Here is a 27,371-nt window from a genome sequence, read left to right as displayed (position 1 = left end):
CCAGGGCATGGCTTCTCCAAGGCTGGCCCCATGTACATTCAGGCCAACATAAGGGGTGGACGTGTTGTACTGCATTGTTTCCAAGTGGTCCTCACCATCCAAAGCTGTCAGGAGTAAGTGATGTGGACTTTGCTTTTCCAGGTCTAGTAGCTTCTCTAACACAAGTTCAATGTATTTGTTTCTACTCTCATTTTCTTTTACTTTGAAGACAAATGTAGAGTTGCTGCCAAGGTGGTGATTTTGTAAAGGAATTTCTTCCAATATCAGGACCTTCTGTAGATTCTATTGCAAATCTTGCTCCAGGCTGGGTCAACTCACATATTTAACTCAATAACACTCCTGCTCAACCAGGGGGTGTTATAATTTACATATTAAATATTTATATTAGTATGAAAAACAATTAAAGAGTTTTCAACTACTGTTTCTAAATATAGGATACAAACTATAGTATATACGCACATCTGCTCCAGGTCCATTCTGTTACTCACAAGTAAGTCTCTACTTTCTTTACTTTGAGTGAAGCATAGGAAAACAAGCAAAGTCCTTGACATAATTTCATTGCTGGAACCATAAGAAACATAAACATTCAAAACAATAAAAATATCAATCAACAAATATACTAATTATCAGTCCTAAATTATCAACAAATATCCTAAAGCTAAGGATAATATTTTGCACAGCCATTAGCTTAAACTTACACAGTCCAAACAAAATTAACTCCAGTGTTCAGGTTTTGGTGATCCATTTTCCAGTTAAATCATCCTAGCAATCCTATTGGACTAGTAGGATCCTCGTTTGGGTTACATTGTGGTTCAGACAGAAAAATTAACACTTATGAAATTGCCTCTTGCAAAAAGATCTTTCCCCGTCTTTTATGACCACAAATAGGGGCTTCTCAATCAAAAATGTTTCTAGGCATTTATAAGTTTTTAAAATTTGTTTTCACAACAATTTTAGAACAGTTTTACTTCCACCCACAGGTCATCCCATTGCACCATCTGCAGAGACACATGAACCATTATTACTTTTCCCGACAGATTGTTAAGGGCTGATGATGAACGCATGACTCCTTCTTTGTCTATCAACAACGTAAAACACGGCGGCTGCTAATTCAGTATATATTATGTATGAAGCATGTTATGTACCAGTGATATGTTATCACTAGTCCTTGCCATGGTTTTTCAAATTATATAGTGTTATCCCTATTTTGCTGAAGCCGAAAGAGATTAAATAACTTGTCAAAGGTCACACAGTTAGGAGTTACCTCATTGCAAAGTTATTTTTCTATCATACTACATTTTAGAATACTGATATCAGGTAGTCCCCAGAGCACAGACATTTGTTCACTCATTCACTCAACAGCCATTTAATGAAACCTATTTAGCTCCAAGTGGAAGCATAGTTAAGATGACTGATACTTGGGATATAGCCTATGGGTCACGATTGTTCATTGCCTTAGCTCTTAACGAGTATCACTAAATTGGGTTAAATAAGCAGAAGTCAGCATATTTGGACAATACTAACTTAGCCTCCCAAGTAATTTGTTGTGTGTTCCATCTTTCCTTTGGAATTGACCACCATATGAAAACTGGCCTTGTGATAAACATTTCAATAGCTTCTACAAAACAACAGTAGTGACATTGCCCTCTATTCTCCTCGATATTGCTAAGAAAGCTCTACTTATTAAATTACATTTGGAACTTAATGTCAACACAAAGACTGAATATTTAGGTATGCTCAAAATTTCCTTTAAAAAAAATCACACACATACATAAAATTGTCAATTATATAAGTTATCAAGAAGCATGAAATGGCATGTGAATCCCAGGAGCAGTAACTGTCTCATTTTAGGGCCACCCCCAAATGGTTTTCAACCTCTTTTATAAGTCTAAGTTTTAATTAACTATTGTATTTTTGAAAGTAGATAGGCAAGAAGTAAAGAAAATAATTAGGATGTTATGATTCTCTACCCTATATAACACATTTCACCAAAAGAAACCAGGTTTCTCGTGTTTCAGCAATTCTTTCTCATGAATAATGTACTTCAGCATTCAATTTCTGTTCAACATTCTACAATAAGCATAAAGTTCTCAGGAAACACCTAGAGTCTGTGCACTTTCCATAAAAGTTTCCATGTGTGCGAAAGTTGTGGAAAATTTAACATAAGAGAATTATTGCAAATCCAACAAAGTACCAAAAAAGTGCTCAAAACACAATTTGTTATCTCTGAATGTTCCACAAAGTCATCATTAAAATCATCAGTGTGGATAAAATGGGCAAAAGAAATGTCTAACCTGGAAACACATATAGACATTTATTCCCGAAATCTATAATGGGGGGTGAAAAAAGAAAATTACCTTTTCCGTTTTTCCTCATGAGAACACTTGTACTGTTTGCATATTTCAGTGAGAAAGTTTCACCTGTGTAAGAAATCAGTTCGCCATGTCTGGAAGTTCAAGAACGACTTCAAACATGAAACGGCTGAGGACACTGAGAAGGTATGACTGTGTACGTCCCCAATGACCAGAAGGAGTCACTGCCCTTCAGAAGGAACTGAGAGCACTTTAAGAATTTGTTAGCCATTTAACGTGCAGTGGAAGTCACTCTATTGATAAAAGTTGGTTTAAAATATTTATCATTTTCATCTTAGATTTATACCCTTTGGAAGAATTTGTGTTCTTAGCAGATAAACTGGCATCAGATGTTCAGCATAAAACTGTTGCAAAGCCAGTGGGAAATCAGACCAACTAAAAGCAGGAAGAATTTCATAGTTTGTAAATTAAATTAGAAAAACTAGACAGCATTAACAAGTACTTTATGAAGTAGATACACATTTTTATATACAACATATACAAATATATAAAAATTTGTTATCAGTGAGGCATGAGGGAAGGCCTGAGGGAAAATGGCCGGGTTGTCATTGGTGTCTGCCGTGCATACATAACTTCATTGGTGTCTGCTTTATAAATTCCGAATATATACTCATTAACTATAATAAGCAATATTTTGCTTATTAAAACTCAGAGAAGCATATTTGATGTGGACTCACCTGAATTAATGTATGATTATCTTTAGAAAACACTGAATCACCTGACAGCAAGAGAGGCTCGCTTTTCTCACAGCTCTCCTGGCTGATGAGCGTGTCAGCGTAGTTGGGCTGCGGGAAGATCAGGTGACTCTTCCGCGAGTCCGCGGTGAGGGAGACCTCGTGGGAATAGGTCTGCAGGAACGCCCGCACCCCGTCCACGCCCACAAAGTGCGAGGCGGGCAAGCTAGCCAATCCCCCTCCAGAAGCCTGGAGCAGACGCGACTTATTCCAGCGCCTGAGCCTGAGCGCCAGCAGCACGATGACAAAGGCGAGGAAGAGGCAGGAGACTGCGGCCACCGCCACCACCAGGTAGAGTGTGAGGCCAGAGTCGTTGGGGTTGGCGCGAGACTCAAGACTGCTCAGATCAGCCAGAACTTCTGGGATGCTGTCTGCCACGGCCACGGTGAGTGTGACAGTGGCCGACAGAGGGGGCTGGCCGTGGTCCTGAACAGCCACCACCAGGCTCTGCTTGAGCGCATCTCTGTCCAACAGAACCCGCCCAGTGTGCACCTCGCCCGTGTGCAGCCCCACCACGAAGAGCCCTGGCTCACTGGCCTTCAGCAGGCGGTAGGACAGCCAGGCATTCTGGCCTGAGTCTCTGTCCACTGCCACCACCTTGGTCACCAGGTAGCCGGGTTCTGCAGAGCGGGGTGCCAGCTCCACCCCAGTGGAGCCATCAGTGGGGAGTGAGGGGTACAGGATCTCTGGTGCATTGTCGTTCTGGTCCAGCACGAACAGGCTCAGGGACACGTTGCTGCTGAGTGGAGGGTCCCCACTGTCCTGTGCCAGCACTTGTACCTGCAGGTCTCGGAACTGCTCATAGTCGAAGGAGCACAGCGCATACAGGACCCCCGTGTCTGAGTTGATGGAAATGTAAGAGGACAGCGGAACTCCTTGAATGGTGTCCTCAATCAGGGAGTAAGTGACCTGGGCATTCTCCCCATAGTCAGGGTCATAGGCGGTCACAGACACTATGGAGGCTCCTCTGGGGTTGTTCTCTAGGATATAGGCGGTGTAGGAGGCATGAGAGAAGGCAGGTGGGTTGTCGTTGGTGTCTGCGACATTCAGTGTGATGTGAGTTTTTGTGGACAGGGGTGGACTTCCTTGGTCAGTGGCGGTCACTGTGATGTCGTAGCTAGGAACCAGTTCTCGGTCTAGGAGTGTGTCTGTCACTAAACTATAGTAATTTCCATATGCCTTTTCTAATTTAAAGGGCAGATACTCTCGGATGAAACAGATCACTTGTCCGTTTTCCCCAGAGTCTTGATCATTTACATGTAAAAGGGCAATTAATGTCCCTCTGGGAGCGTTTTCCAGAATGGAGCTGGAGAGAGAGGTGACAAGTACTTCAGGGGCATTGTCATTCACATCCAAAACTGTGATGAGGACTTTGGCTCTTGCAGAATACCCTGCGTTGTCCGTTGCTTGCACTTCCATCTCATAGAAGCCTGACTCTTCGTGGTTCAGCTCCCCTATTGTTGAAATTGCCCCTAAATTACAATGTAGCTGGAAAAGCTGAGCCGCCCTGTCGTCCACATACCGGAAGGAATACGTCACTTCCGCGTTGGCTCCTTCGTCGGGGTCGGCGGCGCTCACCACCAGCAGCGTAGTGCCCACGGCGGCGTTCTCGGGAACGCTCACCCGGTACTCGGACTGCGCAAACGCGGGCGCGTTGTCGTTCGCATCGAGGACCGTCACGCGGATGCGCGCCGTGCCCGTGCGCACCGGGTCGCCTCCGTCCGAGGCCGAGAGAACCAGGTGGTGAACCGCCTTTTCCTCGCGGTCCAGGGCGCGCTCCAGCACCAGTTCCGGGTACTTGTTACCATCCGCTCCGCTTTGCACCTCCAGCGAGAAGTGAATGTTACTGCTGAGCTCGTAGCTTTGGAGAGAGTTCGTCCCGATATCCGGATCCCAAGCGTGGGGAAGGGGGAACCGCATCCCAGGGGCTGCGTTTTCACTCATTTTTATTTCTAATTCACCTTCCCGGAAGTAGGGGGCATTATCATTAATGTCCCTCACTTCTACCACCACCCCGTATATTTTCACTTTATCCTCCATCAGGATCTCCAGATTTAGTTGACACTTCATGGCCCCCATACAGAGCTCCTCCCGGTCTATTCTGCCCGCGGTGACTAAGCTGCCGCTTCGCGGATTCAGAGCGAAAAGTTGCGTCCTACCTGCGGAGACGATGCGGACTCCACGCTCCTCCAGTTCCCGGGGCTCCAGCCCCAGGTCCTTAGCGATGTCGCCCACCCTAGAGCCTTTCTCCAGCTCCTCAGGAACTGAATAGTGGATTTGAGTGCATCCCGTTTCCCAAAGAATCCCCAGGAGAACTCCCAGCAAGACCGTCCCTTTGCAGTCCTGGTGCAGGCGCGCAGGAGTCATTGTCACTTTCCTGGAGGATTATTTCCAATTCTTCCTTCGATCACCGAAGTCAGGATCAACACTTTCGTCCTTATCCGTCAACTGGGGGACCAGGGATCCTCCATTCAGTTTCCTCACAGTCCAAAAGGAGATGGTTAGTTTCTCTCTGTGCTTTGTGCTTCTGGCGCGTAGCAGAGATCCACCTTACGCAGGATCTCTCTGCTTTTCTCTGATTGGTGAACAGCGGCGCTCAGAGTCCTAACCAATTACTGCACAATCTTAACTCCGGGAAAGGGATGTTGGTTTTTAGACCTCAAATGGCTCCACCTACTGTTCTTCAAATAGGGCTGGAAGTGAAGACGATTAAAACCACAGCATTTCTTTTCATTGAAACTTTAGGGAGATTCTTTTTATTTCCCTGAAATGTTTCACCCAGAGATACTTTCTTGAGATTATTTTCTGTAGCTGTACGCGTATTCTGATTTTCCTAATAGGCTTTTAAATGAACTTGAAATTTCTATACACAGTAATTCAGTAATTCTTATCCTTAATTTTAGTGCACCTGCTTTGACATCGCCAATACCCCCCCCCCAACATCCTTATTATGAGACATCCCCCTAGGAGTTTTCCATGTTGCAAAATCAATTATTAGAATAACTTAAAATTGCTCACTCAGCTTCAATTTGGGGCATTTTTTCCATAGGTTCTTAAATTTACCTAAATGGAAGAACTAGTTTAACAGGTTGCTGACATTTACGGTTAAAAACCATTAGTTTTCACAATGATATGGAAACCTAAAAATAAAAAATGTGATTATACACATTATGAGAATTGCTGGAAGTTAACAGAAGACACATTAACATTTAATATTTTAAGGAAAAAATAGAAGCATTCCAACTTTCATATCCTGGAAACAAGGGCAGTATTCTATAACCTACTAACACATTATATTCCAAAAGACTGTGCAAGAAAATTAGTAATCCAAAGAATATTATAAACATACTTAATCTGTGTAACAAACCTAGTTCCAATTACTGAGAATTCCTGGCAATACATTTGGAAGGCCATCAAAATATAAGAAAAAATTCTCAGTACTGTATTTTCATGAACATAAATATTTATATTCTGAGTCTAAGTACATTTGGTAGGCATACCATAAAATATTTTTTGAATTGGGAAGAAATCTACAGGTGGCCTTAAAAAAGACGGGGCATAAAATTGACCTACCCAGTGGTATTCAAAGAATCCCTAGCAAATATACCTGAATATTATAAATCATTACTATATCTTTTAAAAGGATGCCCTGGCTGGTGTGGCTCAGTGGATGGAGTGCAGGCCTCGGGACCAAAGAGTCCCTGTTTCGATTCAGGTCAGGGCACAGGCCTGGGTTACCGTCCTGGTCCCCAGTTGGGGGCGCCGGGGAGGCAACCACACAATCATGTTTCTCTCCCTCTCTTTCTCCCTCCCTTCCCCTCTCTCTAAAAATAAATAATAAAATCTTTTCAAAAACCCCTTTCTCATGCATTTTCCTCTCTTTGAAGTTAATAGAATAAAAAAATTAAACCAAACCATTTCTAGATGAAAGGCATTCATTGAAACTCACGTGAGTAGAAGCAACAGAGTTAACGCTTAACTTGTTATTCTTCTCAGTGACACTCACTACCAAAGATGCTTCATGAGAAAGATCTTGTGGAGGGACAGTTTCTGGTGTCCTAGAGAGAAAATTAAACCCTGTTTCCTGAGAATTGGAGGCAACATACAGATTGTAGGAATAAGGCAAAGTTCCCTCGTTGTAGTTGGGAGAAACCCCTGGTCCAGTCTTAGTACAGAGACCCGGCTGAAAGCAGCGGCAGGGAGCCAGGCTAGAGGAACGTCGCAAGCGCACGGCAATGGCTAGAATTACCGCCAGGAGGAAGAGCACCGAAATCAAGGCCAAAGCCATCACCAGGTAAAACTGCAGCTCAGCCTGGGGGTCAGAGGGTGTAGGACGTTCGCTGAGGTCCGGCAGGGCCTCTTGTAGGCTGTCAGCGAAGACCAGGTGCAGCGTAGCGGTGGCGGAAAGAGGTGTTTGTCCCCCGTCGCGCACAGCGACCACCAGGCGTTGGCGGACCGCGTCCCTGTCGCCCAAAGCACGCGCTGTGCGCACCTCGCCCGTGCGCAGCCCCAGGCTGAACAGTCCAGGCTCGCTGGCCTGCAGCACGTGGTAGGACAGCCAGGCATTGTGGCCCGAGTCCGCGTCCACCGCCACCACCTTGGTGACCAGGTAGCCGGGCTGCGCGGCGCGCGGCACAGTGTCGAAGAGCGCAGAGCCGTCGGGCCCCAGCGCCGGGTAAAGCACCCTTGGCGCGTTGTCGTTGCGGTCGGTCACCAACACGCGCAGGCTGACATTGGCGCTGAGCGCGGGTGAGCCCTGGTCGCGGGCCTGCAGCGTCAGCTGGAAGGCGCGCAGCTGCTCGTGGTCGAAGGCTCGCTGCGCGAACACCACGCCGCTCTGCGAGTTCACGGACACGTAGGAGGACAGCTCCCGTGGCTCCAGGTCGCTGGCTACGATGGAGTAGGAGATGAGGCCGTTGGGTCCCAGGTCGGGGTCGGAGGCGCTGACCTGCCCAATGGAGACCCCGGGCGGGTTGTTTTCTGGCACGTGGACCAGGTAGGCGGACTGCTGGAAAACCGGAGGGTTGTCGTTGACGTCCTGGATGTGTAGGGTGACTCTTCTGTTGGAGGAGAGGGGCGGCTTGCCTCTGTCGGTGGCTGTGATGGTGACATTGTACTCCGGGGTTCGTTCCCTATCCAGGGTCCCATCGGTTACAAGCTTGTAGTAATTATTGGCGGAAGACTGAATTCTAAAAGGAACTTTCTCTTTTATGAGGCATGAGACCTTCCCATTTTCTCCGGAATCTTTATCATGTGTTTTGAACAAAGCAATAACTGTCCCAGGCTCTGCGTCCTCCATTATGGAACTAGACACCGAAGTGAACACCACCTCTGGGGCGTTGTCATTCTCATCTAAAATTTCCAGTACAATTTTACATTCTGTGGCCATGCCTCCGCCGTCCTTGGCTTCTATGCTTATGGTGTAACTGCTACTGATTTCGAAGTCGATAGGGTCTTTGGACTTAATTTCTCCACTTTGATGATCTAGCATGAACATATTCCCAACATCTCCTAATACTTTGAAGGAGTAGGTGATCTCTGCATTGACTCCCTCGTCTTGGTCGGTGGCCGTCACCTTTAGCACAGAGGTGCCTGAGGGCAAGTTCTCACGCAGGCTACCTTTGTACACATCCTGACTGAACACTGGGGGGTTATCGTTGGCGTCAGTGACTTCGATCCTGATCTGAGTGGTGCCAGTTCGGACTGGGTCACCCCCATCCACTGCCGTCAGGACCAGGAGATGGGAGCTCTGTCGTTCGCGGTCCAGGGGCTTCTCCAACCGCAGTTCTGGGGTGCTCTTGCCTTCACTCTTATTCTTTTTCATCAGAGAGAAGTGCTCATTATAGCTGAGCTGGTAACTCTGGAGAGAGTTAGGCCCTACATCTGCATCTATAGCGGATTCCAGACCAAACCGAGTTCCTGGAATTGCAAGTTCATTGATTTGTAAAACAACGCTATTTTGGGGGAAATGAGGTGGATTGTCATTTATATCTTCTATCATCACATTTATGTGAAAAACATTTAGAGGGTTCTCTGCTACAATCTCTAAGGGCACGACACATACAGGATTTTGAGGGCAGAGAGACTCCCGATCTATTCGGTCACTCACGAGTAAGTTCCCATTATCCATGTTTATGGTAAAGTACCGTTTCTCTGCACTAACTCTGAGCTTGCGGGTCAATAAATCCCGCACACGCAGCCCCAGGTCCTTAGCGAGGCTCCCCACTACGGAGCCCCTGGCCATTTCTTCCGGAATGGAGTAGCCGATCTGCTCGGAGAGCGCCCCGCAGAACAAAGGCAGCAGGAAGGGGAAGAGTACTTGCCGCCGCCGGGTACCGCTGCTCTGCTTCACCCTGTTTCCCATCCTTCTCTGTCCTGCTGCAGCCTCTGGCGCTGAGACGTTTTCCTTAGAAATTGCGTTTAAAATATCTACTTCCACCGCGTAGAAAACTAAAGGCTCCCACTTTGAAGGTATGCCAATCGTATTCTGAAATCAGGTTTGCCGAGCAGCGAGCCGGCGGCCGGGTCGCTCTCCTTTCGCACTTGCTTTTGTGGCTGCGCAGAAAATCACCAGGGTGGATCCTGGACCCCTGCTCTTGCAGCACATTGGCCAACAGCGGCGCTCGGAGTCTGTTTTGAAAACTGCAGCCAGAGCCTTGCAAATACTGGGATTTACTGTTCCGACAGCTATGTTGGACTGGTGCATAGGAAAGGAGTCAATCTGTGAGTTTTGGATGGGTCTGTTTTCCAGTGTTTACTACCCAAGTTCTTTAGAGATGGGATCCTGTAGAAGAGCCATTAACCCACGAATGAGGTAAGTTTGTATTTTTCTAATCGGAGGCAGTGAAGATACCGGAAGAACAAAGCAAGGTCTTCTCTCCAGACTTTGAACAAAGACCACGTGAGAAAATAGCCCCACCAAGTGGTGTGGAGAAATTTTGACAGCCATGAAATGATACCCAGTATTAGATTCAACCTTATGGTCGGATAAATGTCCCTCCTCCATTTACCAGAGGAAACTGGAGGAGATCCCCAAGACGTATAGGGTGCACTCAGGGTGAGAACAGCCACTGCCATCAAGTCTTCCTTGTCACTTATAAAAGTACACCCCAGTAGGTTACCATGGGGCTTTAATGACAAGGAAATGTGAGGGTGTTTGGTTTCTATTTATTTATTTAATTTTATTTTTAGAGAGAGGGGAAGGGAGGGAGAAAGAGAGGGAGAGAAACAGTGAGGTGAGAGAGAAACATAGAGAGGCTGCCTCTTGTATGCACCAACCAGGGACCCACAGCCCAGGCATGTGCCCTGACCTGGAATCCAGCTGGCCACCTTTCACTCTGTGGGACAGTGACCAACCAACTGAGCCACACCCACACTGGTCAGGGCTCTGTTCTTGTATTTATCTGGACCATATGTTGCACCTTACCAGAACTTTATTACTACCTTTGGGTCAAAATAACCTTTTTAAGCCTAAGTTTCAAAGCCAACCTTTCCTTTTTATTTTCCAAGATCTTGGTAGACTACTCAGGGTAGTTTAAAAAAATACGGAACACCTCCCTCTCCCTGAAAAATACCTCATCTCCTTTTTATTCATTTAATTTCGGTTCAAACAAAATGTGTTCAATCTTTTTCCCAGTTTGGAATTCCATAAGCATAATTCTATCCCGAGATGCTCTGAACACAATAACATTTTCTTGATTCAAGCCAAATTTAGGCAAGACTTCCCTTTCCTACAGTTGAAATTTTTTCTGCCCAATTATTAAATACTCTATGTACAGTTAATTACACGGAGGCCTATTCCTAAAAGGGAACATGAGTATACAGGTAATGTGGACCAAATATCTAGAAGTGGTGTGAGAGTGAGGAGCTGGATTGATTATGGAGATGATTCCTGTGATCAAGTGCCCTGCGTAGGTTTCCTCTCTGCACTTGACTTTCCTAGGCCTTGCTTCAGATAATATGTGTGTTAGTAGGTAATTCTTAGGGCTTCAATAACAGGCTGGTTCTGAATACAAGAGCTGAGTGTACTTAGACGTAATACAAAATGAGTTTATGAAGGACAGAAACAGGGAATCTATGACTCACTGGTGTATTGAAGACAAACAAAAACATCCAGAGGAATACCAGCTAAATCAGTCTATTACGAAGTCTAACAACCCACTCCATCTCTTATATTCACAAACTATTGCCTATGAATAAATATGAAAAATGTAACCATGTTTAACAGATTTGAAAATAATTTTTTGAGAAGCACTGGATTAAAATTAATTATTTCTGTGACTTTACATTTAAAAAAACCTTCAACACATCCACTAAACTACAAGTAAAAGAATAAAAGGAAATAACACCAGTTCAACAACTCAATTATTTCTTCGAAACTACCTAATGACTTCACTGTAGAAATAGAAAAGATGTCTAGAACATAAGGGGAAAAGCGTGTTCTACATTTCTTCTCACAAGGGAGTCTAGTAATTAAAAGGCAGTCAGTGTTTCTGTTTTGGTGGGATAAATAAGTGAGACAATGTTGGAATGATCAACAGGGTCTAAACACATAACCAGCCATCAAAAAAGAAAATATAATTTTATTGTGTTCAGAAAAAAGCTTACATGTATAAATGCGGACGTACACGTGACTGCATGTATGTAGATAGATAAGAAAAGAGCCAGAGAGAGTGTGCTGTTGAATCGACAGAGTCAAATCTGAGCATCGGAAGTAAAGCAAATAATGGTAAAATATAATTATGACCATGGAGGTGATGCAGAGTTTAAATAGGGAAATAAATAAGTGTTTGAGGGTCATAACCAGTTTACACTGATAGCCACAGACACTGATGATAGAAAAATATTACCAAATTCAACTTACTACAGAGCAAGCCATGAGAGCAAAATGAGACCTTTGGATTTAAAAGAAGATCAGGACTAATATATATATATATGACTGTCACAAAACCTTTCTGAAAAATGATGGTAATTTGAGTACAGGTAAAATACACCAACTTACATGTATTGCTCTAAGTCTGTATGAACTGAATATGCCCCCCAACACTTTTAAAAAGAGACTCATCAAAAAAAGAAAAAAGCAATTTAATGGACTTCTGCAGACACTAATAATTGCGAGGCAGGAGGAAAAAAATCTCACCTGATTAGTTGTAGGGTCACATTTGCCCAAACTGGTAACCGAATCTTCAACTATCAAGAGAGGCTCGCTTTTCTCACAGCTCTCCTGGCTGATGAGCGTGTCAGCGTAGTTGGGCTGCGGGAAGATCAGGTGACTCTTCCGCGAGTCCGCGGTGAGGGACACCTCGTGGGAATAGGTCTGCAGGAATGCCCGCACCCCGTTCACGCCCACAAAGTGCGAGGGGGGCACATCCACCAGCCCGCCTCCCGAAGCCTGCAGGTGGCGAGACTTTTGCCAGCGCCACAGTCTGAGTGCCAGCAGCACGATGACAAAGGCGAGGAAGAGGCAGGAGACTGCAGCCACCGCCACCACCAGGTACAAGGTAAGGCCTGAGTCATCCGGGTTGGTGGGAGACTCCAGGCTACCCAGGTCTGCCAGAACTTCTGGGATGCTGTCTGCCACGGCCACAGTGAGTGTGACAGTGGCCGACAGAGGGGGATGGCCATGGTCTTGGACCACCACCACCAGGCTCTGCTTGAGCGAGTCTCTGTCCAGCAGGGCTCTTGCAGTGCGCACCTCACCCGTGTGCAGCCCCACCATGAAGAGCCCTGGCTCGCTGGCCTTCACCAGGCGGTAGGACAGCCAGGCATTCTGGCCTGAGTCTCTGTCTACTGCTACGACCTTGGTCACCAGGTAGCCGGGTTCTGCAGAGCGGGGTGCCAGCTCCACCCCAGTGGAGCCATCAGTGGGGAGTGCAGGGTACAGGATCTCTGGTACATTGTCGTTCTGGTCCAGCACAAATATGCTCAGGGACACGTTGCTGCTGAGCGGAGGATTCCCACTGTCCTGTGCCAGCACTTGTACTTGCAGGTCTCGGAACTGCTCATAGTCGAAGGAGCACAGTGCATACAGGACCCCCGTGTCTGAGTTGATGGAAATGTAAGAGGACAGGGGAACTCCTTGAATGGTGTCCTCAACCAGGGAGTAAGTGACCCTGGCATTTTCTTTGCTGTCCCAATCAAGTGCTGTCACTGAGAAAAAGGAGGCTCCTCTGGGGTTGTTTTCAGGAATGTAGGCAGAGTAAGAGGAGTGAGCAAAAGTGGGCGGGTTATCATTGTCATCTGCTACATTCAGTGAGATGTGAGTTTTTGTAGACAAGGGTGGACTTCCCTGGTCTGTAGCTGTCAATGTTATATTGTAGCTTTGGATCTGCTCTCTGTCCAGAGCTCTATTTGTTACCAACTTAAAATAATTTCCATAAGTCTTTTCTAAATTAAAAGGCACATTGTTAGGAATGAAACAAGAGACTTGACCATTTTCTCCGGAGTCTTGGTCTTGCACATTTAGAAGAGCAATTACCGTACCTGGAGGAGAGTTTTCCAGCACTGAGTTGGTAGAAGATGTGATAGTTATTTCTGGAGCATTATCATTCACATCCACAACTGTGATCAACATCTTAGCAGTAGTTGAGAGACCTCCACCATCTTGGCCTTGAATTTCCATCTCATAGAACCTATATTTCTCAAAATCCAGAGGCCCCTGTATTGAGACTTCTCCAGTTCTAGAATCCAACTGGAATATTTCAGAAGCTTTGCTTTCCACATTCCGAAATGAATACATCACTTCCCCATTGATTCCCTCATCTGGGTCAGTTGCGTTTACCCTGAGCACTGGAGTTCCAAAGCTGAGGTTCTCGGGAACACTCACTCGATATACAGACTGTGTAAACTCTGGGATATGGTCATTTACATCGAGGACTACCACACGAATGGGAACAGTGCCCTGGCGAATGGGATCTCCTCCATCTAAGGCTGTGAGCAGGAGGAGGTGAGTAGCCTCTTTCTCTCGGTCCAGGCTCCCCTCCAGCACTAGCTCGGGATTCTTGGCCCCATCGGTTCTGTCTCGCACTTGCAAGGAAAAGTAACTATTAGGATTGAGCTGGTAGCGCTGTAGGGCATTCATTCCTACGTCTGGATCCCTAGCATTAGGAAGGGGAAATCGCGATCCCGGAGTGGCGTGCTCACTGACTTTTATCTCTATTTCCTCCTCCCGGAAGCTGGGGGCGTTATCATTAATATCCATTATTTCCACTTCTACTCCGTAAATCTTCAGGGTATCTTCCACGAGTATCTCCATATTTAAAAAACAGGAGGACATCGTCTCACAGAGCTCCTCCCGGTCTATCCTACCTGCAGTGATCAAGCTGCCACTTCGCGGATGCAGAGCGAAAAGCTGCGTCTTTCCTCTGGAGACGATGCGGACGCGGCGCTCCGCCAGCTCCCAGGGCTCCAGACCGAGGTCCTTGGAAATATTGCCCACGAAGAAGCCTTTGTTTGTCTCTTCGGGCACCGAATATCGGATTTGCCCGGCCCCAGACTCTCGCAGTGTCCCCAGGAAAATGCACAGTAGGACCAGCCTGCTGCGGTCCAGGCGTGGCAGCTGATTCCTCATGGCAAGGGCTGAGCCGATATTCCGCGGTTTCTTGAGCCGGTTTGTTGTGATCCAGCTTATGTATCTACGAAGTCCCAGGCTGACTGCATCCAAAATATATTAAAGAGCGAAGGGAAGTCCGTACTTTAAGATTCCAGCATCAGGATCCGTGAGTATCCATCTCACTCTGCTTTGTGTTATAGAGGTGGGGGAGGAAGGGAGTCTAGCTCGCTGCTTCCCATTCCCTGGTTGGTGAACAGCGGCGCCTGGAGTCCAATCTTATTATTGCAACGAGTAAGAAAACCCAACTAATGTGTCCTTTCCAAAAGTTAATAAATAACACTCATCTCTTCGAGAATCATTCACGCAGAGTATGTAAAGCTCAAGTCGCAGAACAACAAAGAGTGACATAATGTGATATTAGAAGTTTACTGAGAGCACTTTTGGAAAGAGTAATTATTAAAAGGGAGTATTTAATTATTTTAAAAGTTTTCAAATATTACTGGAACTAAAAACTTGCTGGTTAGGTTTGGTTCCTATTAATTTTTACCAACTGAAGAGAACAGCATTTTTGCATGCGGAACTAGCACGGTCCCAGTTTGAGAAAATTTGGATGGCATTAGGGTTATTTTAAAATTCCACAATATACAATGTACCTGTATACCATACCCTTAATTAAAAGGTATTTATTTCATGAAAATTTCACCTGAGATCTCTCCATATATTTCCCTTAAAATGCATTTGAATATTAGAAGGATCGCAGCATTGTAAACTTTAGTCTTAACATTCATACCAATAGATCTAAGATTCATTTTAGGAACTCTATTAAGAGATTGAACACAGGATCTATGTATTGGCATATATTAGCATTTTGGAATATAAAAAGCATCATTTTAAATACTTACCTGTTTTAAAGTCTTCTTATCTGCTTCAACACTAGAAGTTAGAATGCTAGCCAAGAGCGCTGAAGAGCTATCTTTGTTGAGAGTATCTTGCTTGGCTGGACAATGATCAGCAGATGTGAGAAAATTAAATGCTGGATTAGCCTGATCACCAGGCACACACAAATTACAGGCATAGGGCAAAGTACCCTCACTGTAGTTGGGGGGAATCTCCAGTCCAGATCTGGAGCAGAGAACAGACCCAAAGCAGCCGCCAGTGGAGCGGCTGGAGGAACGTCGCAGGTGCAAAGCAATGGCCAGAATTACCGCCAGGAGGAATAGCACTGAGATCAAGGCCAAGGCCACCACCAGATAAAACTGCAGCTCCGCCTGGGGGTCAGATGGCAGGGGGCGGTCACTAAGATCCGGAAGCGCCTCTTGAAGGCTGTCAGCGAAGACTAGCAGCAGCGTGGCGGTGGCCGAGAGGGGCGGCTGTCCCCCGTCTCGCACAGTGACCAGCAGGCGCTGGCGGGCCGCGTCCCTGTCGCCCAAAGCACGCGCTGTGCGCACCTCGCCCGTGCGCAGCCCCAGGCTGAACAGTCCAGGCTCGCTGGCCTGCAGCACGTGGTAGGACAGCCAGGCATTGTGGCCCGAGTCCGCGTCCACCGCCACCACCTTGGTGACCAGGTAGCCGGGCTGCGCGGCGCGCGGCACCGTGTCAAAGAGCGCAGAGCCGTCGGGCCCCAGCGCCGGGTAAAGCACCCTTGGCGCGTTGTCGTTGCGGTCGGTCACCAACACGCGCAGGCTGACGTTGGCGCTGAGCGCGGACGAGCCCTGGTCGCGAGCCTGCAGAGTCAGCTGGAAGGCGCGCAGCTGCTCGTGGTCGAAGGCTCGCTGCGCGAACACCACGCCGCTCTGCGAGTTCACGGACACGTAGGAGGACAGCTCCCGTGGCTCCAGGTCGCTGGCTACGATGGAGTAGGAGATGAGGCCGTTGGGTCCCAGGTCGGGGTCGGAGGCGCTGACCTGCGCTATGGAGACTCCGGGCGGGTTGTTTTCTAGCACGTGGACCAGGTAGGCGGACTGTTGGAAAACTGGAGGATTGTCGTTGATGTCGGTGATGTGCAGGGTGATGGTGGTGCTGGAGGAGAGGGGCGGCTTGCCTCTGTCGGTGGCTGTGATGGTGACATTGTATTCTGGATTCTGCTCTCTGTCTAGAGCCCCATCTATCACCAGCTTGTAGTAATTATTAGAAGAAGAATGAATCTTAAACGGAATATTTCTACTTAAATTACATGTGACTTCTCCATTTTCTCTGGAATCCAAGTCCCTTGTTTTGAAGAGGACCACAACCATTCCTGGAAGGGAATTCTCCAAAATTTGATCAGAGAGAGAAGTAATGATTATTTCTGGGCTGTTGTCGTTTTCATCTAGAACTTCTATAATTACTTTACATCGTGTAGAGAGAGATCCCCGGTCCTTTGCTTCTACATCCATTATGTATCTTTCTACTTCTTCAAAATCCAAGGGTTGATGAGTTATAATGTTCCCTGTAGCAGAATCCAAAGAGAACACGTGCTGGGCTTTATCAGCCTCACCAAAGAAGGAATAGGTGACCTCTGCGTTGAAGCCTTCGTCTTGGTCTGTGGCACTCACCCTCAGCACAGAGGTGCCCGGGGGCACGTCTTCTGGAATGCTGACCCTGTACACATCCTGGCTGAACACAGGGGGGTTATCATTGGCATCCACCACGAGAATTCGGATCCGAGCAGTGCCACTTCGTGGTGGATCCCCACCATCTAAGGCTGTTAGTACCAAGTGGTGGGCGCTCTGTGTTTCTCGGTCAAGGGTCTTCTTCAGTATTAATTCTGGATATTTGCCACCATCGGGATTGTCTTTTACCACCAACGAGAAATATTCATTAGGACTTAGTTGGTATTTGCTCAGTGAATTCATACTTATATCAGGGTCTTTTGCGGAGTCAAGAATTGTTCCCATGCCTGGGCTGACAGATTCACTGATTTCTAAGTTTATTTCATCTTTATGGAACTGAGGGGCATGGTCATTGATATCCTCAACATTCACAATGATATGGAAAATATTTAAGGGATTTTCCACCACAGCTTCCAACTGCAACTCACATCTTCTTCTCTCTTTGCAAATCTGCTCACGGTCTATTCGCTCCTTCACGAGTAAGTCCCCGCTCACCGCGTCTACATTGAAAAGCAGCTTCTCCGCGCTAACTCGCAGCTTCCGAGCCGATACATCCAGGACACTGAGCTCTAGATCTTTGGCCAGGTTCCCCACCACGGAGCCCTTGGCCAGCTCCTCGGGAATCGAGTAGCGGATCGGATCGCAGAGCGCGCGGTAGAACAAAGGCAGCAGGAGGGGAAACAGTACCTGCAGCCGGCCGGCTCCGCGTCTCTGCGCGCAGCTCCCTCCCATCTTGCGCTCCAGTTTCCGCTGGGTCTCAGTCTTCCCAGTTGGAGAAAGTGCTCACTACCTCACTGGAAGAGTATTCAGCACAGGACAGGCGGAACCTCCAGTCTTGGGGCGGGGATTCCGCTTGTGCTGGGCGAGTCTGTGCACCCGGGAGCCCTAGTGTGAGCGGGTTTCCCTCTGTTGGAGGCTGCGCAGGAAATCCTAGGCTACAGGCTGAGGAATCCTGAGCGTCAGCGCTCGCCCTGCACTGGCCGACAGCGGCGCCCAGAGTCCCCGTGTGGAACTGCAGCCTAGATTTTCTCCATTTCAGGTAATCTTTTTCTTTGAATGTAAGATAACAGCTAAAATAATTTGAATCTTATCCCTCATGATTCCATTTTCATGATGAAGCATATTTTTCACATGTCAAAACTATATATTTTTATGTTTTAAAACTTTACATAAATTTGAATAGATAAAAGTATTCTTTAAAGTCAAATAAGGCATGAAAGACTATAAAATGAAAAGTAGGTCTCTATTCCATAGCCCATGGCCCACTGCTCTCCAGTTCTTCCATCCAGAGGTAATCATTGTTTTTTTAAGAGTAATTATCCACAAAGGGAAGTACTGAAGATAAGCAAAAACTTCTTTTGATCTTCGATCTTATCTTATATTTCGGTAGAAAGTATTAATCCATTCTCCCACATTTAGGAACTAGAATATAACCATTGCCATTTTGATTGCAATAATCCAAAGTGTCCTATGTTGCTTTTAAGTAACTATATTTAAAAACATCTGCTTAATAGCTACCACATCAGAGTAGTTTTTTAAAAACTGTATTTTGCAAAATAAAATTATTATTTGAGATGGATGCATAATAATTTTGACACTCATGGACAGAAATTTTAAGTGACAGTTCAATGATTAAAAAGTTAATAACTATGACCCTAAAGGATGTGTTCTCCTTCCGCAGAATTATCACTGAACAAATGTTGAATGACATTTAAAAAAGTAATGTCCTCATAAGTATTTTGAGGCACATTGGGACACTCTTTGCCTTTTTGCCACCATATTAATTTAGAAGAATATTAGTAATAAATTAAAAGTAAGAGCTCAAACCAATACAACACTATCCACAATAACCCAGATAGGTTCATCACGAATTCCACTGATAGTTTGATGAGAATAATTTTGTGTACTTGTCTGCTTATATTTTGATCAGATCTCCTGCAGATATAACATTTCTTTCTTGACTTGAAGTTTATTTTGACTCAATTTCAGAGATTCAAGTGGATCTTTCTTCCACTATATTAAGGAGCCACTGAAATACTCTTGGCACACATCCCTTGCTCTTGTTCTTGGGAACATGAACAAATCTATCTGTCTCCCTAATCAATGTATATTTTTTCAGCCAAAGAGATTGGAGAACCTAACAAAAAATACAAAGAGGGCATAATACAAAATTTGCTTAATTTAACCTTCTCTATGTCTCCTAGAAACCCAACATATAACAGTATGAAATTAGAATCATAGGCAAAAAGGATGCTGCAATGTTCCCAGGTATGATCACACTCGAAAAAATTGGAGCACACATTCTTATGGTCTCTTATAGACTATTGATGAAAATTTTAAATCTCTAGGAAGTATATTCAACTGTAACTGTCATCACAAGGTACAATTTGGAAACTATAACCACAAAGGTCCCTCCTCCTCAGGAAGAACAACATTGAGTGGCTTCGTGTTTGAGTTACGTTTCCAGCGATGCTTACGCATTTGTTTCTGACATTTACCTATTTTTACAAGACCTGCCTTCAAAACCAGAGCTAGGATCTCAGCATATGGCCAACAGGGCAGCACATAAAACTATAAGATATAAGGCTCTGCATAGCTAATTGTTATAATCTGATGACATAAGACCTTCATTGTCATCATGCACACATTTACCAGAGAGTAAAAACATAGCCTTAATAATGGGCAAGTTCTACTCTGGGGCATTTTAGCAAGAAGCAAATTGAAACTGAGGAAAAAGTGAAAGAATAAAGATTAAAAATTCCCATCACCATGCTGCAAACCTAAAAGCAAATCCAATCACAATTTTTTAAATGAAAGGAAAGCAGTAAAAATTGAACTCACTGGAACCAAAGGAGTATCTTCTATGGGAAACTTCGAATCATCTAACAAAGACAAAGGATCCTTTTTCTCACAGCTCTCCTGGCTGATGAGCGTGTCAGCGTAGTTGGGCTGCGGGAAGATCAGGTGACTCTTCCGCGAGTCCGCGGTGAGGGAGACCTCGTGGGAATAGGTCTGCAGGAACGCCCGCACCCCGTCCACACCCACAAAGTGCGAGGCTGGCACACCCGCCAACCCCCCTCCTGAAGCCTTGAGCAGACGTGACATGTGCCAGCGCCTCAGCCTGAGCGCCAGCAGCACTATGACAAAGGCAAGAAAGACACAGGACACAGCAGCCACTGCCACCACCAGGTACAATGTGAGGCTGGAGTCCTCAGGGTTGGCAGAGGGCTCAAGACTGCTCAGATCAGCCAGCACATCTGGAATGCTGTCAGCCACGGCCACGGTGAGTGTGACAGTTGCTGAGAGAGGAGGCTGTCCGTGGTCCTGGACTGCCACCACCAGGCTCTGCTTGAGCGAGTCTCTGTCCAGCAGTGCACGCGCAGTGCGCACCTCGCCCGTGTGCAGCCCCACCACGAAGAGCCCTGGCTCACTGGCCTTCAGCAGGCGGTAGGACAGCCAGGCATTCTGGCCTGAGTCTCTGTCCACTGCCACCACCTTGGTCACCAGGTAGCCAGGCTCTGCAGAGCGGGGTGCCAGCTCCACGCCCGTGGAACCATCAGTGGGGAGCGAGGGGTACAGGATCTCTGGTGCATTGTCATTCTGGTCCAGCACAAATATGCTCAAGGATACATTGCTGCTGAGTGGTGGGTCCCCACTGTCAGTGGCAATCACCTGCATCTGTAGGTCCCGAAACTGCTCATAATCGAAAGATTGAAGTGCATACAGTACTCCTGTGTCAGAGTTGATGGAGATGTAGGAGGATAGAGGGGCCCCTTGGATGGTGTCTTCAGCCAGGGAGTAAACAACCTGAGCGTTCTCTTTGCTGTCTGGGTCTAGTGTGGTCACTGAGAAGATGGAGGCCCCTCTGGGGTTGTTCTCTGGGACATAGGTAAAGTAGGATATCTGAGAGAAGGTGGGTGGGTTGTCATTGATATCTCCCACTTGCAGGATGAAGTGAGTTTCTGTTGATAGGGGTGGACTTCCTCCATCTGTGGCGGTTACAGTAATATTGTAGGAGGATACCTGTTCCCTGTCCAGAGCCCTGTGTGTCACCAATCTATAATAACTGTCAATGGACTTTTCTAACTTAAACGGCAGATTTCCTGATATGGAACAGGTGACCTGTCCATTCAGCCCAGAGTCTAGATCATGTACGTTTAAAAGAGCTATAACAGTCCCCAGAGGTGAATCTTCCTTCAGGGGACTAAACAGAGATGTGATGGTCACCTCTGGACTGTTGTCATTTACATCTTCTACTGTAATCAACACTTTTGCAGTGGCAAGATATGCTCCACCATCTTCCGCTTGTATTTCTATTTCATAGAAACCCGTTTCTTCATAATCTAGATTTTCTGATATTTTTATTTCTCCAGTATTTTTGTTTAGTTGGAATTTCAGCAACTGTGTGTCAGGTAATTTTCGGAATGAATATGTCACTTCTCCATTGGCTCCTTCATCCCTGTCGGTGGCCGTGACTGCCAGCAGCTGTGTACCCACAGGCAAGTTCTCGGGAACAGTCACTCGGTATTCAGGCAAGGTGAAGACCGGTGCGTTGTCATTTGCATCGAAGACAGTGACACTGATGAGGACCGTGCCAGATCGGAGAGGGTCACCCCCGTCGGAGGCTGTGAGAACCAGGTGGTGCTGTGCCTCTTCCTCACGGTCCAGGGCGTGCTCCAGCACCAGCTCCGGGTGCTTGACACCATTGGCACGGCTCTGAACTGCTAGGGAGAAGTGCCTATTGGGGCTGAGCTGGTAGCTCTGTAGGGAGTTCACGCCCACATCCGGATCCACAGCTTCCGGGAGAGGAAAACGCATTCCTGGGGCGACGTTTTCATTAATCTTTACGTCTAGATTTTCCGCTTGGAATTTTGGGGCATTATCATTGATATCAGTCACTTCTATTTCTATCCCGAAAAGTTTCACCCTATCTTCCACAAGAATGTTAAAATTCACCAGACACCGCGCACTCTGCGCGCAGAGCTCCTCCCGGTCTATCCTGCCCGCGGTGACCAAGCTGCCACTCCGCGGGTTTAGAGCGAAAAGTTGCGTCCTACCTCTGGAGATGATGCGGACTCCGCGCCCCGCCAGCTCCTGGGACTCCAGCCCCAAGTCCTTGGAAATGTTGCCCACGAAGGAGCCTTTGTCCAGCTCCTCAGGCACCGAGTAGCGAATCTGCCGGGCATCAGCCTCCCATGGCGCACCGAGGACAAGGCAGAGCAGAACCAGCGCGCTGCAGTGGGAGCGATTCCTTTGAGCGGCCATTGTTGTTTGGTCACGGAATTCTGGCAATGTCCTCGCTGGACACGTTGTGCGTTTTGACCGGTTCCTTTTTCTTTCTCTGGCTGCAGGGAGTCTCTGTAGCCTGAGCGCCTTAAATTCTGGAGTAAGTGTCCCTCCAACCCCGGAGCCGGTGTATAGAAATGTGGAGCTTTGTGTAGTAAGAGCCCTGAGAATCCAAACGGAGCGCTGGCTGCGTTTCTCTCCTAGTAGGTGAACAGCGGCGCTCAGAGTCCTCAGAAGTTACTGCACCCACTGTGTATGTACCACAGAAAGCAAAGGCAACTCCTTCTTGATTTTATTTTACAAGACTTCTTTGGTTGCTCGGCTAATATTATTAAGTCAACTACTATTACGAGGTTCCCTACTGGGTGGGATAAAGTGAAATGTAAGTACTATAAAATATTAAATGAAAATAGTTGGTTAAATATATATTTCAACACTTATTTTTCCAATAGAAATATGTTCACTTTAAGAGGTAATAGTTATTTTATTTCCTATGAGCTTACAGATATATTCAGAAAAGTCTCACAATTTTATATGAAATTTAGATTTAAACGGTTCAATTGTGTTTAGACATTCATATAAAGACTATGAGCTATACCCCTAACAATTCACTTAGAATCTTTTTATTTTAGACTTAATTAACTAATTAAATGTGTTTAGCATCAAGACTGTATAAAGGATTTTCAAAATATTCTTTTCTAAAATACTTTTATTGAGCTTCAATGTATCTTTTAAAATGTATTTTTAATTTTAGGCACATAATATTAGAAGTTGGTTTGACCTATTTAAATGAATCGAGCGGATAATAATCTAAGAGAAACATGTTTGTGTTGTAATTGGAAGAGATATATGTTCAGGAATTACCAGCGCTACAATTTTCAAAATGAAGTTAGAAATGGTGATGTAGGTTTTAAAGCAATAAGTGCTTATGTCAAAATGACCTGTTTTCATCAGGGCACTGACGCCAATTTAAATAACCTCTTCTCTTAGCGATTTGTATGGAAGCCCAAAGTAAAGTGATACGCATATCTTCAATCGTATGTACCCATCAAACCCAGCAGCAGCTCTTACCTCAAAGGTGAAGGGTTTAGTGGCTCACTTCTTTCATACAGAGAAAAGGTTGTTCAGAAGTATTTATGTATTGTGCCCCAAGTATGGAACTTTTCGATGATTTTATCTTTTATTTTTTGTCTTCCAAGATTTTATATCAGACAATCCAAGACAGCAACTGAATATACAGGCAAGAGCATTTCATTTGCTTTCTTGGAAATTCCTGATCTTGCAATGTAGAGGAAAGAAGATTGTGAAAGAATACAACTTGAGCTCCAAGAAAAGATAAGTAAATATAAGAAGAAAGCCAGAAGGACCAAACGTTGAAGAGAAAATTTCCTCTAAGGTAGTTAGTATTAAGTTTTGGGGACCATGGAAACCTCGGCAATGGAAACAAAATTTATACTCCTCTCCCAAGAAAAATGCATACATCTATAACTTTGCACAAATTTCAGGAATTCATGGATCTATTCATCACCCCCTCCAATACTTACAGTCTTAAAACTTATTAAAATAATGAAGAAAGATATCTAAATGCACGTATAAGATTGTTTGCAATAAATGTTTCTTTCAAAGGAGCACTTGCTTTACTATTCAATGAGTAACAATGTCATTAAACTTTTAAAACATAGAATGATACAGAAAATTTATTTTAAATCTTAGCAGATTTAAACCGATGGGTTATTATTTATTTATTTGGCAAGAAGCCAAGCCTCTGTCCGCTAATTTGAGCTTCACAAGATATCTCCAATTTAGTAACATTCTTCCTGAATTATAGAGCAACTTATGAACCAAGTAAATCTTGAAAAATATAATCAGCCAAAAGTGAACACAGACAACAAGATGGTGACTACTTATGGATTTCCTAAAAATGATTCTAGATCTGAAGATGAAATAGGAGACACTAGTAGAATATTACAAAAGACAGGAAAATGAAACTCACCGGTGTGAGGGTTTGAGGATGTGAAGCCAAATCTTTTTCACCCTGAAGTGAAATTAAGGCCCCAGAAGAATCACCACAAACTATGTCTTGAGTGGAACGCAAGGGCTCACTACATTGTAGGAAATTAAACTCTGTCTTTCCAGTTTGGGCAACGCACAGATTGTAGGAATAGGGCAATGTTCCTTCGCTGTAGTTGGGAGGGACCACAGGTCCAGACTTGGAGCAGAGACCAGGCTGAAAGCAGCCCCAAGCAAACGGGCTGGAGGAGCTACGCAGGCGCAGGGCAACCGCCAGAATCACCGCCAGGAGGAAGAGCACCGAGATCAAGGCCAAGGCCACCACCAGATAAAACTGCAGCTCAGCCTGAGGGTCAGAGGGTGTGGGACGCTCGCTGAGATCCGGCAGGGCCTCTTGTAGGCTGTCAGCGAAGACCAGGAGCAGCGTGACAGTGGCCGAGAGGGGCGGCTGTCCCCCGTCTCGCACAGCGACCAGCAGGCGCTGGCGGGCCACGTCCCTGTCGCCCAAAGCACGCGCTGTGCGCACCTCGCCCGTGCGCAGCCCCAGGCTGAACAGTCCAGGCTCGCTGGCCTGCAGCACGTGGTAGGACAGCCAGGCATTGTGGCCCGAGTCCGCGTCCACCGCCACCACCTTGGTGACCAGGTAGCCGGGCTGCGCGGCGCGCGGCACCGTGTCAAAGAGCGCAGAGCCGTCGGGCCCCAGCGCCGGGTAAAGCACCCTTGGCGCGTTGTCGTTGCGGTCGGTCACCAACACGCGCAGGCTGACGTTGGCGCTGAGCGCGGGTGAGCCCTGGTCGCGGGCCTGCAGAGTCAGCTGGAAGGCGCGCAGCTGCTCGTGGTCGAAGGCTCGCTGCGCGAACACCACGCCGCTCTGCGAGTTCACGGACACGTAGGACGAGAGCTCCCGTGGCTCCAGGTCGCTGGCCACGATGGAGTAGGAGATGAGGCCGTTGGGTCCCAGGTCGGGGTCGGAAGCGCTGACCTGCGCTATGGAGGCCCCAGGTGGGTTGTTTTCTGGCACGTGGACCAGGTAGGCGGACTGTTGGAAAACTGGAGGATTGTCGTTGATGTCGGTGATGTGCAGGGTGATGGTGGTGCTGGAGGAGAGGGGCGGCTTGCCTCTGTCCGTGGCTGTAATGGTGACGTTGTATTGTGGAGTCTGCTCTCGGTCTAGAGCCCCATCTGTCACCAGCTTGTAGTAATTATTAGAAGAGGAGTAAATCTTGAAAGGAACATCTTTTCCTATATTACATATGACTTCTCCATTTCCTCCATAATCCCGGTCCCTTGTCTTGAAGAGGGCAACAACCATTCCTGGACGGGAATTCTCCAAAATCTCATCAGAGAGAGAAGTGATGATTATTTCTGGGCTGTTGTCGTTTTCATCTAAGATTTCTATGATTACTTTGCATTGGGTAGAGAGACCACCTCCATCCTTTGCTTCCACTTCCATAGTATATCTTTCCATGTCCTCGAAATCCAATGACTGGTTATTCTTAATCATGCCTGTTTTCTCACCCAGTGAGAACATGTGCCTCGTACGCTGATCAGTGCTCCTGAAGTAGTAATGTATTTCGGCATTGTCTCCCTCATCCTGATCAGTGGCTGTCACCTGCAATATGGAGGACCCAGGGGGCAGATTTTCACTTATACTGACTCTATATTCGTCTTTGCTGAACACTGGGGGGTTGTCATTGGTGTCCCTGACAAAAATTTCTACTCGTACTGTGGCACTTCGTGGCGGGTCCCCTCCGTCCAAGGCAGTCAATATCAAGTGGTGAGACTGCTGCTCTTCCCGGTCTAGGGGTTTCTCCAAAGACAACTCTGGGTATTTGCCACCATCGGAATTAACTCTAACTATTAATGTGAAATAAGGGTTAGGATTTATCTGATAATCTTTAATTGAGTTCTCGTTTATATCGGGATCAATGGCAGGGTCGAGGGATATTCGTGCACCTGCGGATGCAGATTCAGTAATTTCTAAATGTATTTCTTTTTTATCGAATTGAGGAGCATGGTCATTAATATCCTCAACATTCACAATGATATGGAAAATATTTAAGGGATTTTCCACCACGGCTTCCAACTGCAACTCACATCTTCTTCTCTCTTTGCAAATCTGCTCACGGTCTATTCGCTCCTTCACGAGTAAGTCCCCGCTCACCGCGTCTACATTGAAAAGCAGCTTCTCCGCGCTAACTCGCAGCTTCCGAGCCGATACATCCAGGACACTGAGCTCTAGATCTTTGGCCAGGTTCCCCACCACGGAGCCCTTGGCCAGCTCCTCGGGAATCGAGTAGCGGATCGGATCGCAGAGCGCGCGGTAGAACAAAGGCAGCAGGAGGGGAAACAGTACCTGCAGCCGGCCGGCTCCGCGTCTCTGCGCGCAGCTCCCTCCCATCTTGCGCTCCAGTTTCCGCTGGGTCTCAGTCTTCCCAGTTGGAGAAAGTGCTCACTACCGCAATGGAGGAGCATTCAGCCCAGGACGGGCGGAGCCCCCAGTCTTGGGGCTGGGAACAATAGCTGGTGCTGGGCGAGTCTGCGCACCCGAGAACCATAGTGTAAGCGGGTTTCCCTCTGTTGGAGGCTGCGCAGGAAATCCTAGGCTACAGGCTGAGGAATCCTGAGCGTCAGCGCTCGCCCTGCACTGGCCGACAGCGGCGCCCAGAGTCCCCGTGTGGAACTGCAGTCTGACTTTCTAGTGTTGAATCCAATTTATACTCCAGAATCCATATATTTCTCTTTCTCTCTTCAAAAATGTATTTATATAATGGCCCCGAATTTTATTTTACATAGGATGCCTATATACTCATAAAATTCATAAAAT

At 46.4% G+C, this 27,371-nt stretch overlaps 1 protein-coding gene across 19 annotated transcripts in view; it reads right to left on the bottom strand.

The window, feature by feature from the left end:
* LOC112318016 (protocadherin gamma-C4) overlaps positions 1 to 27,371 on the bottom strand; it is a 131,789-nt gene that overhangs the window by 49,185 nt on the left and 55,233 nt on the right. The window contains exons 1-2 of one of the 19 annotated variants that reach the window (XM_053912366.2): positions 15,560 to 19,270; positions 14,675 to 15,035 (exon numbers count right to left, since the gene is read on the bottom strand). The exons of 12 other annotated variants lie outside the window; for them this stretch is intronic. In XM_053912366.2, the coding sequence (XP_053768341.1) occupies positions 14,937 to 15,035; positions 15,560 to 17,980 (2,520 nt within the window). In that variant the 5' untranslated portion in view covers positions 17,981 to 19,270 and the 3' untranslated portion in view covers positions 14,675 to 14,936. Of the gene's footprint in view, positions 1 to 3,049; positions 6,976 to 7,055; positions 10,267 to 12,245; positions 15,036 to 15,559; positions 19,271 to 20,089; positions 22,514 to 24,527; positions 27,137 to 27,371 lie in introns of those variants that run through there. 6 more of the 19 variants (XM_053912361.1, XM_053912352.2, XM_053912359.2 and 3 more) reach the window with 6 other exon arrangements.

This window comes from Desmodus rotundus, chromosome 10 (genome assembly GCF_022682495.2).
Source record: "Desmodus rotundus isolate HL8 chromosome 10, HLdesRot8A.1, whole genome shotgun sequence".
Classification (NCBI taxonomy): domain Eukaryota; kingdom Metazoa; phylum Chordata; class Mammalia; order Chiroptera; family Phyllostomidae; genus Desmodus; species Desmodus rotundus.
This window is presented reverse-complemented; position numbering and strand designations above follow the sequence as displayed.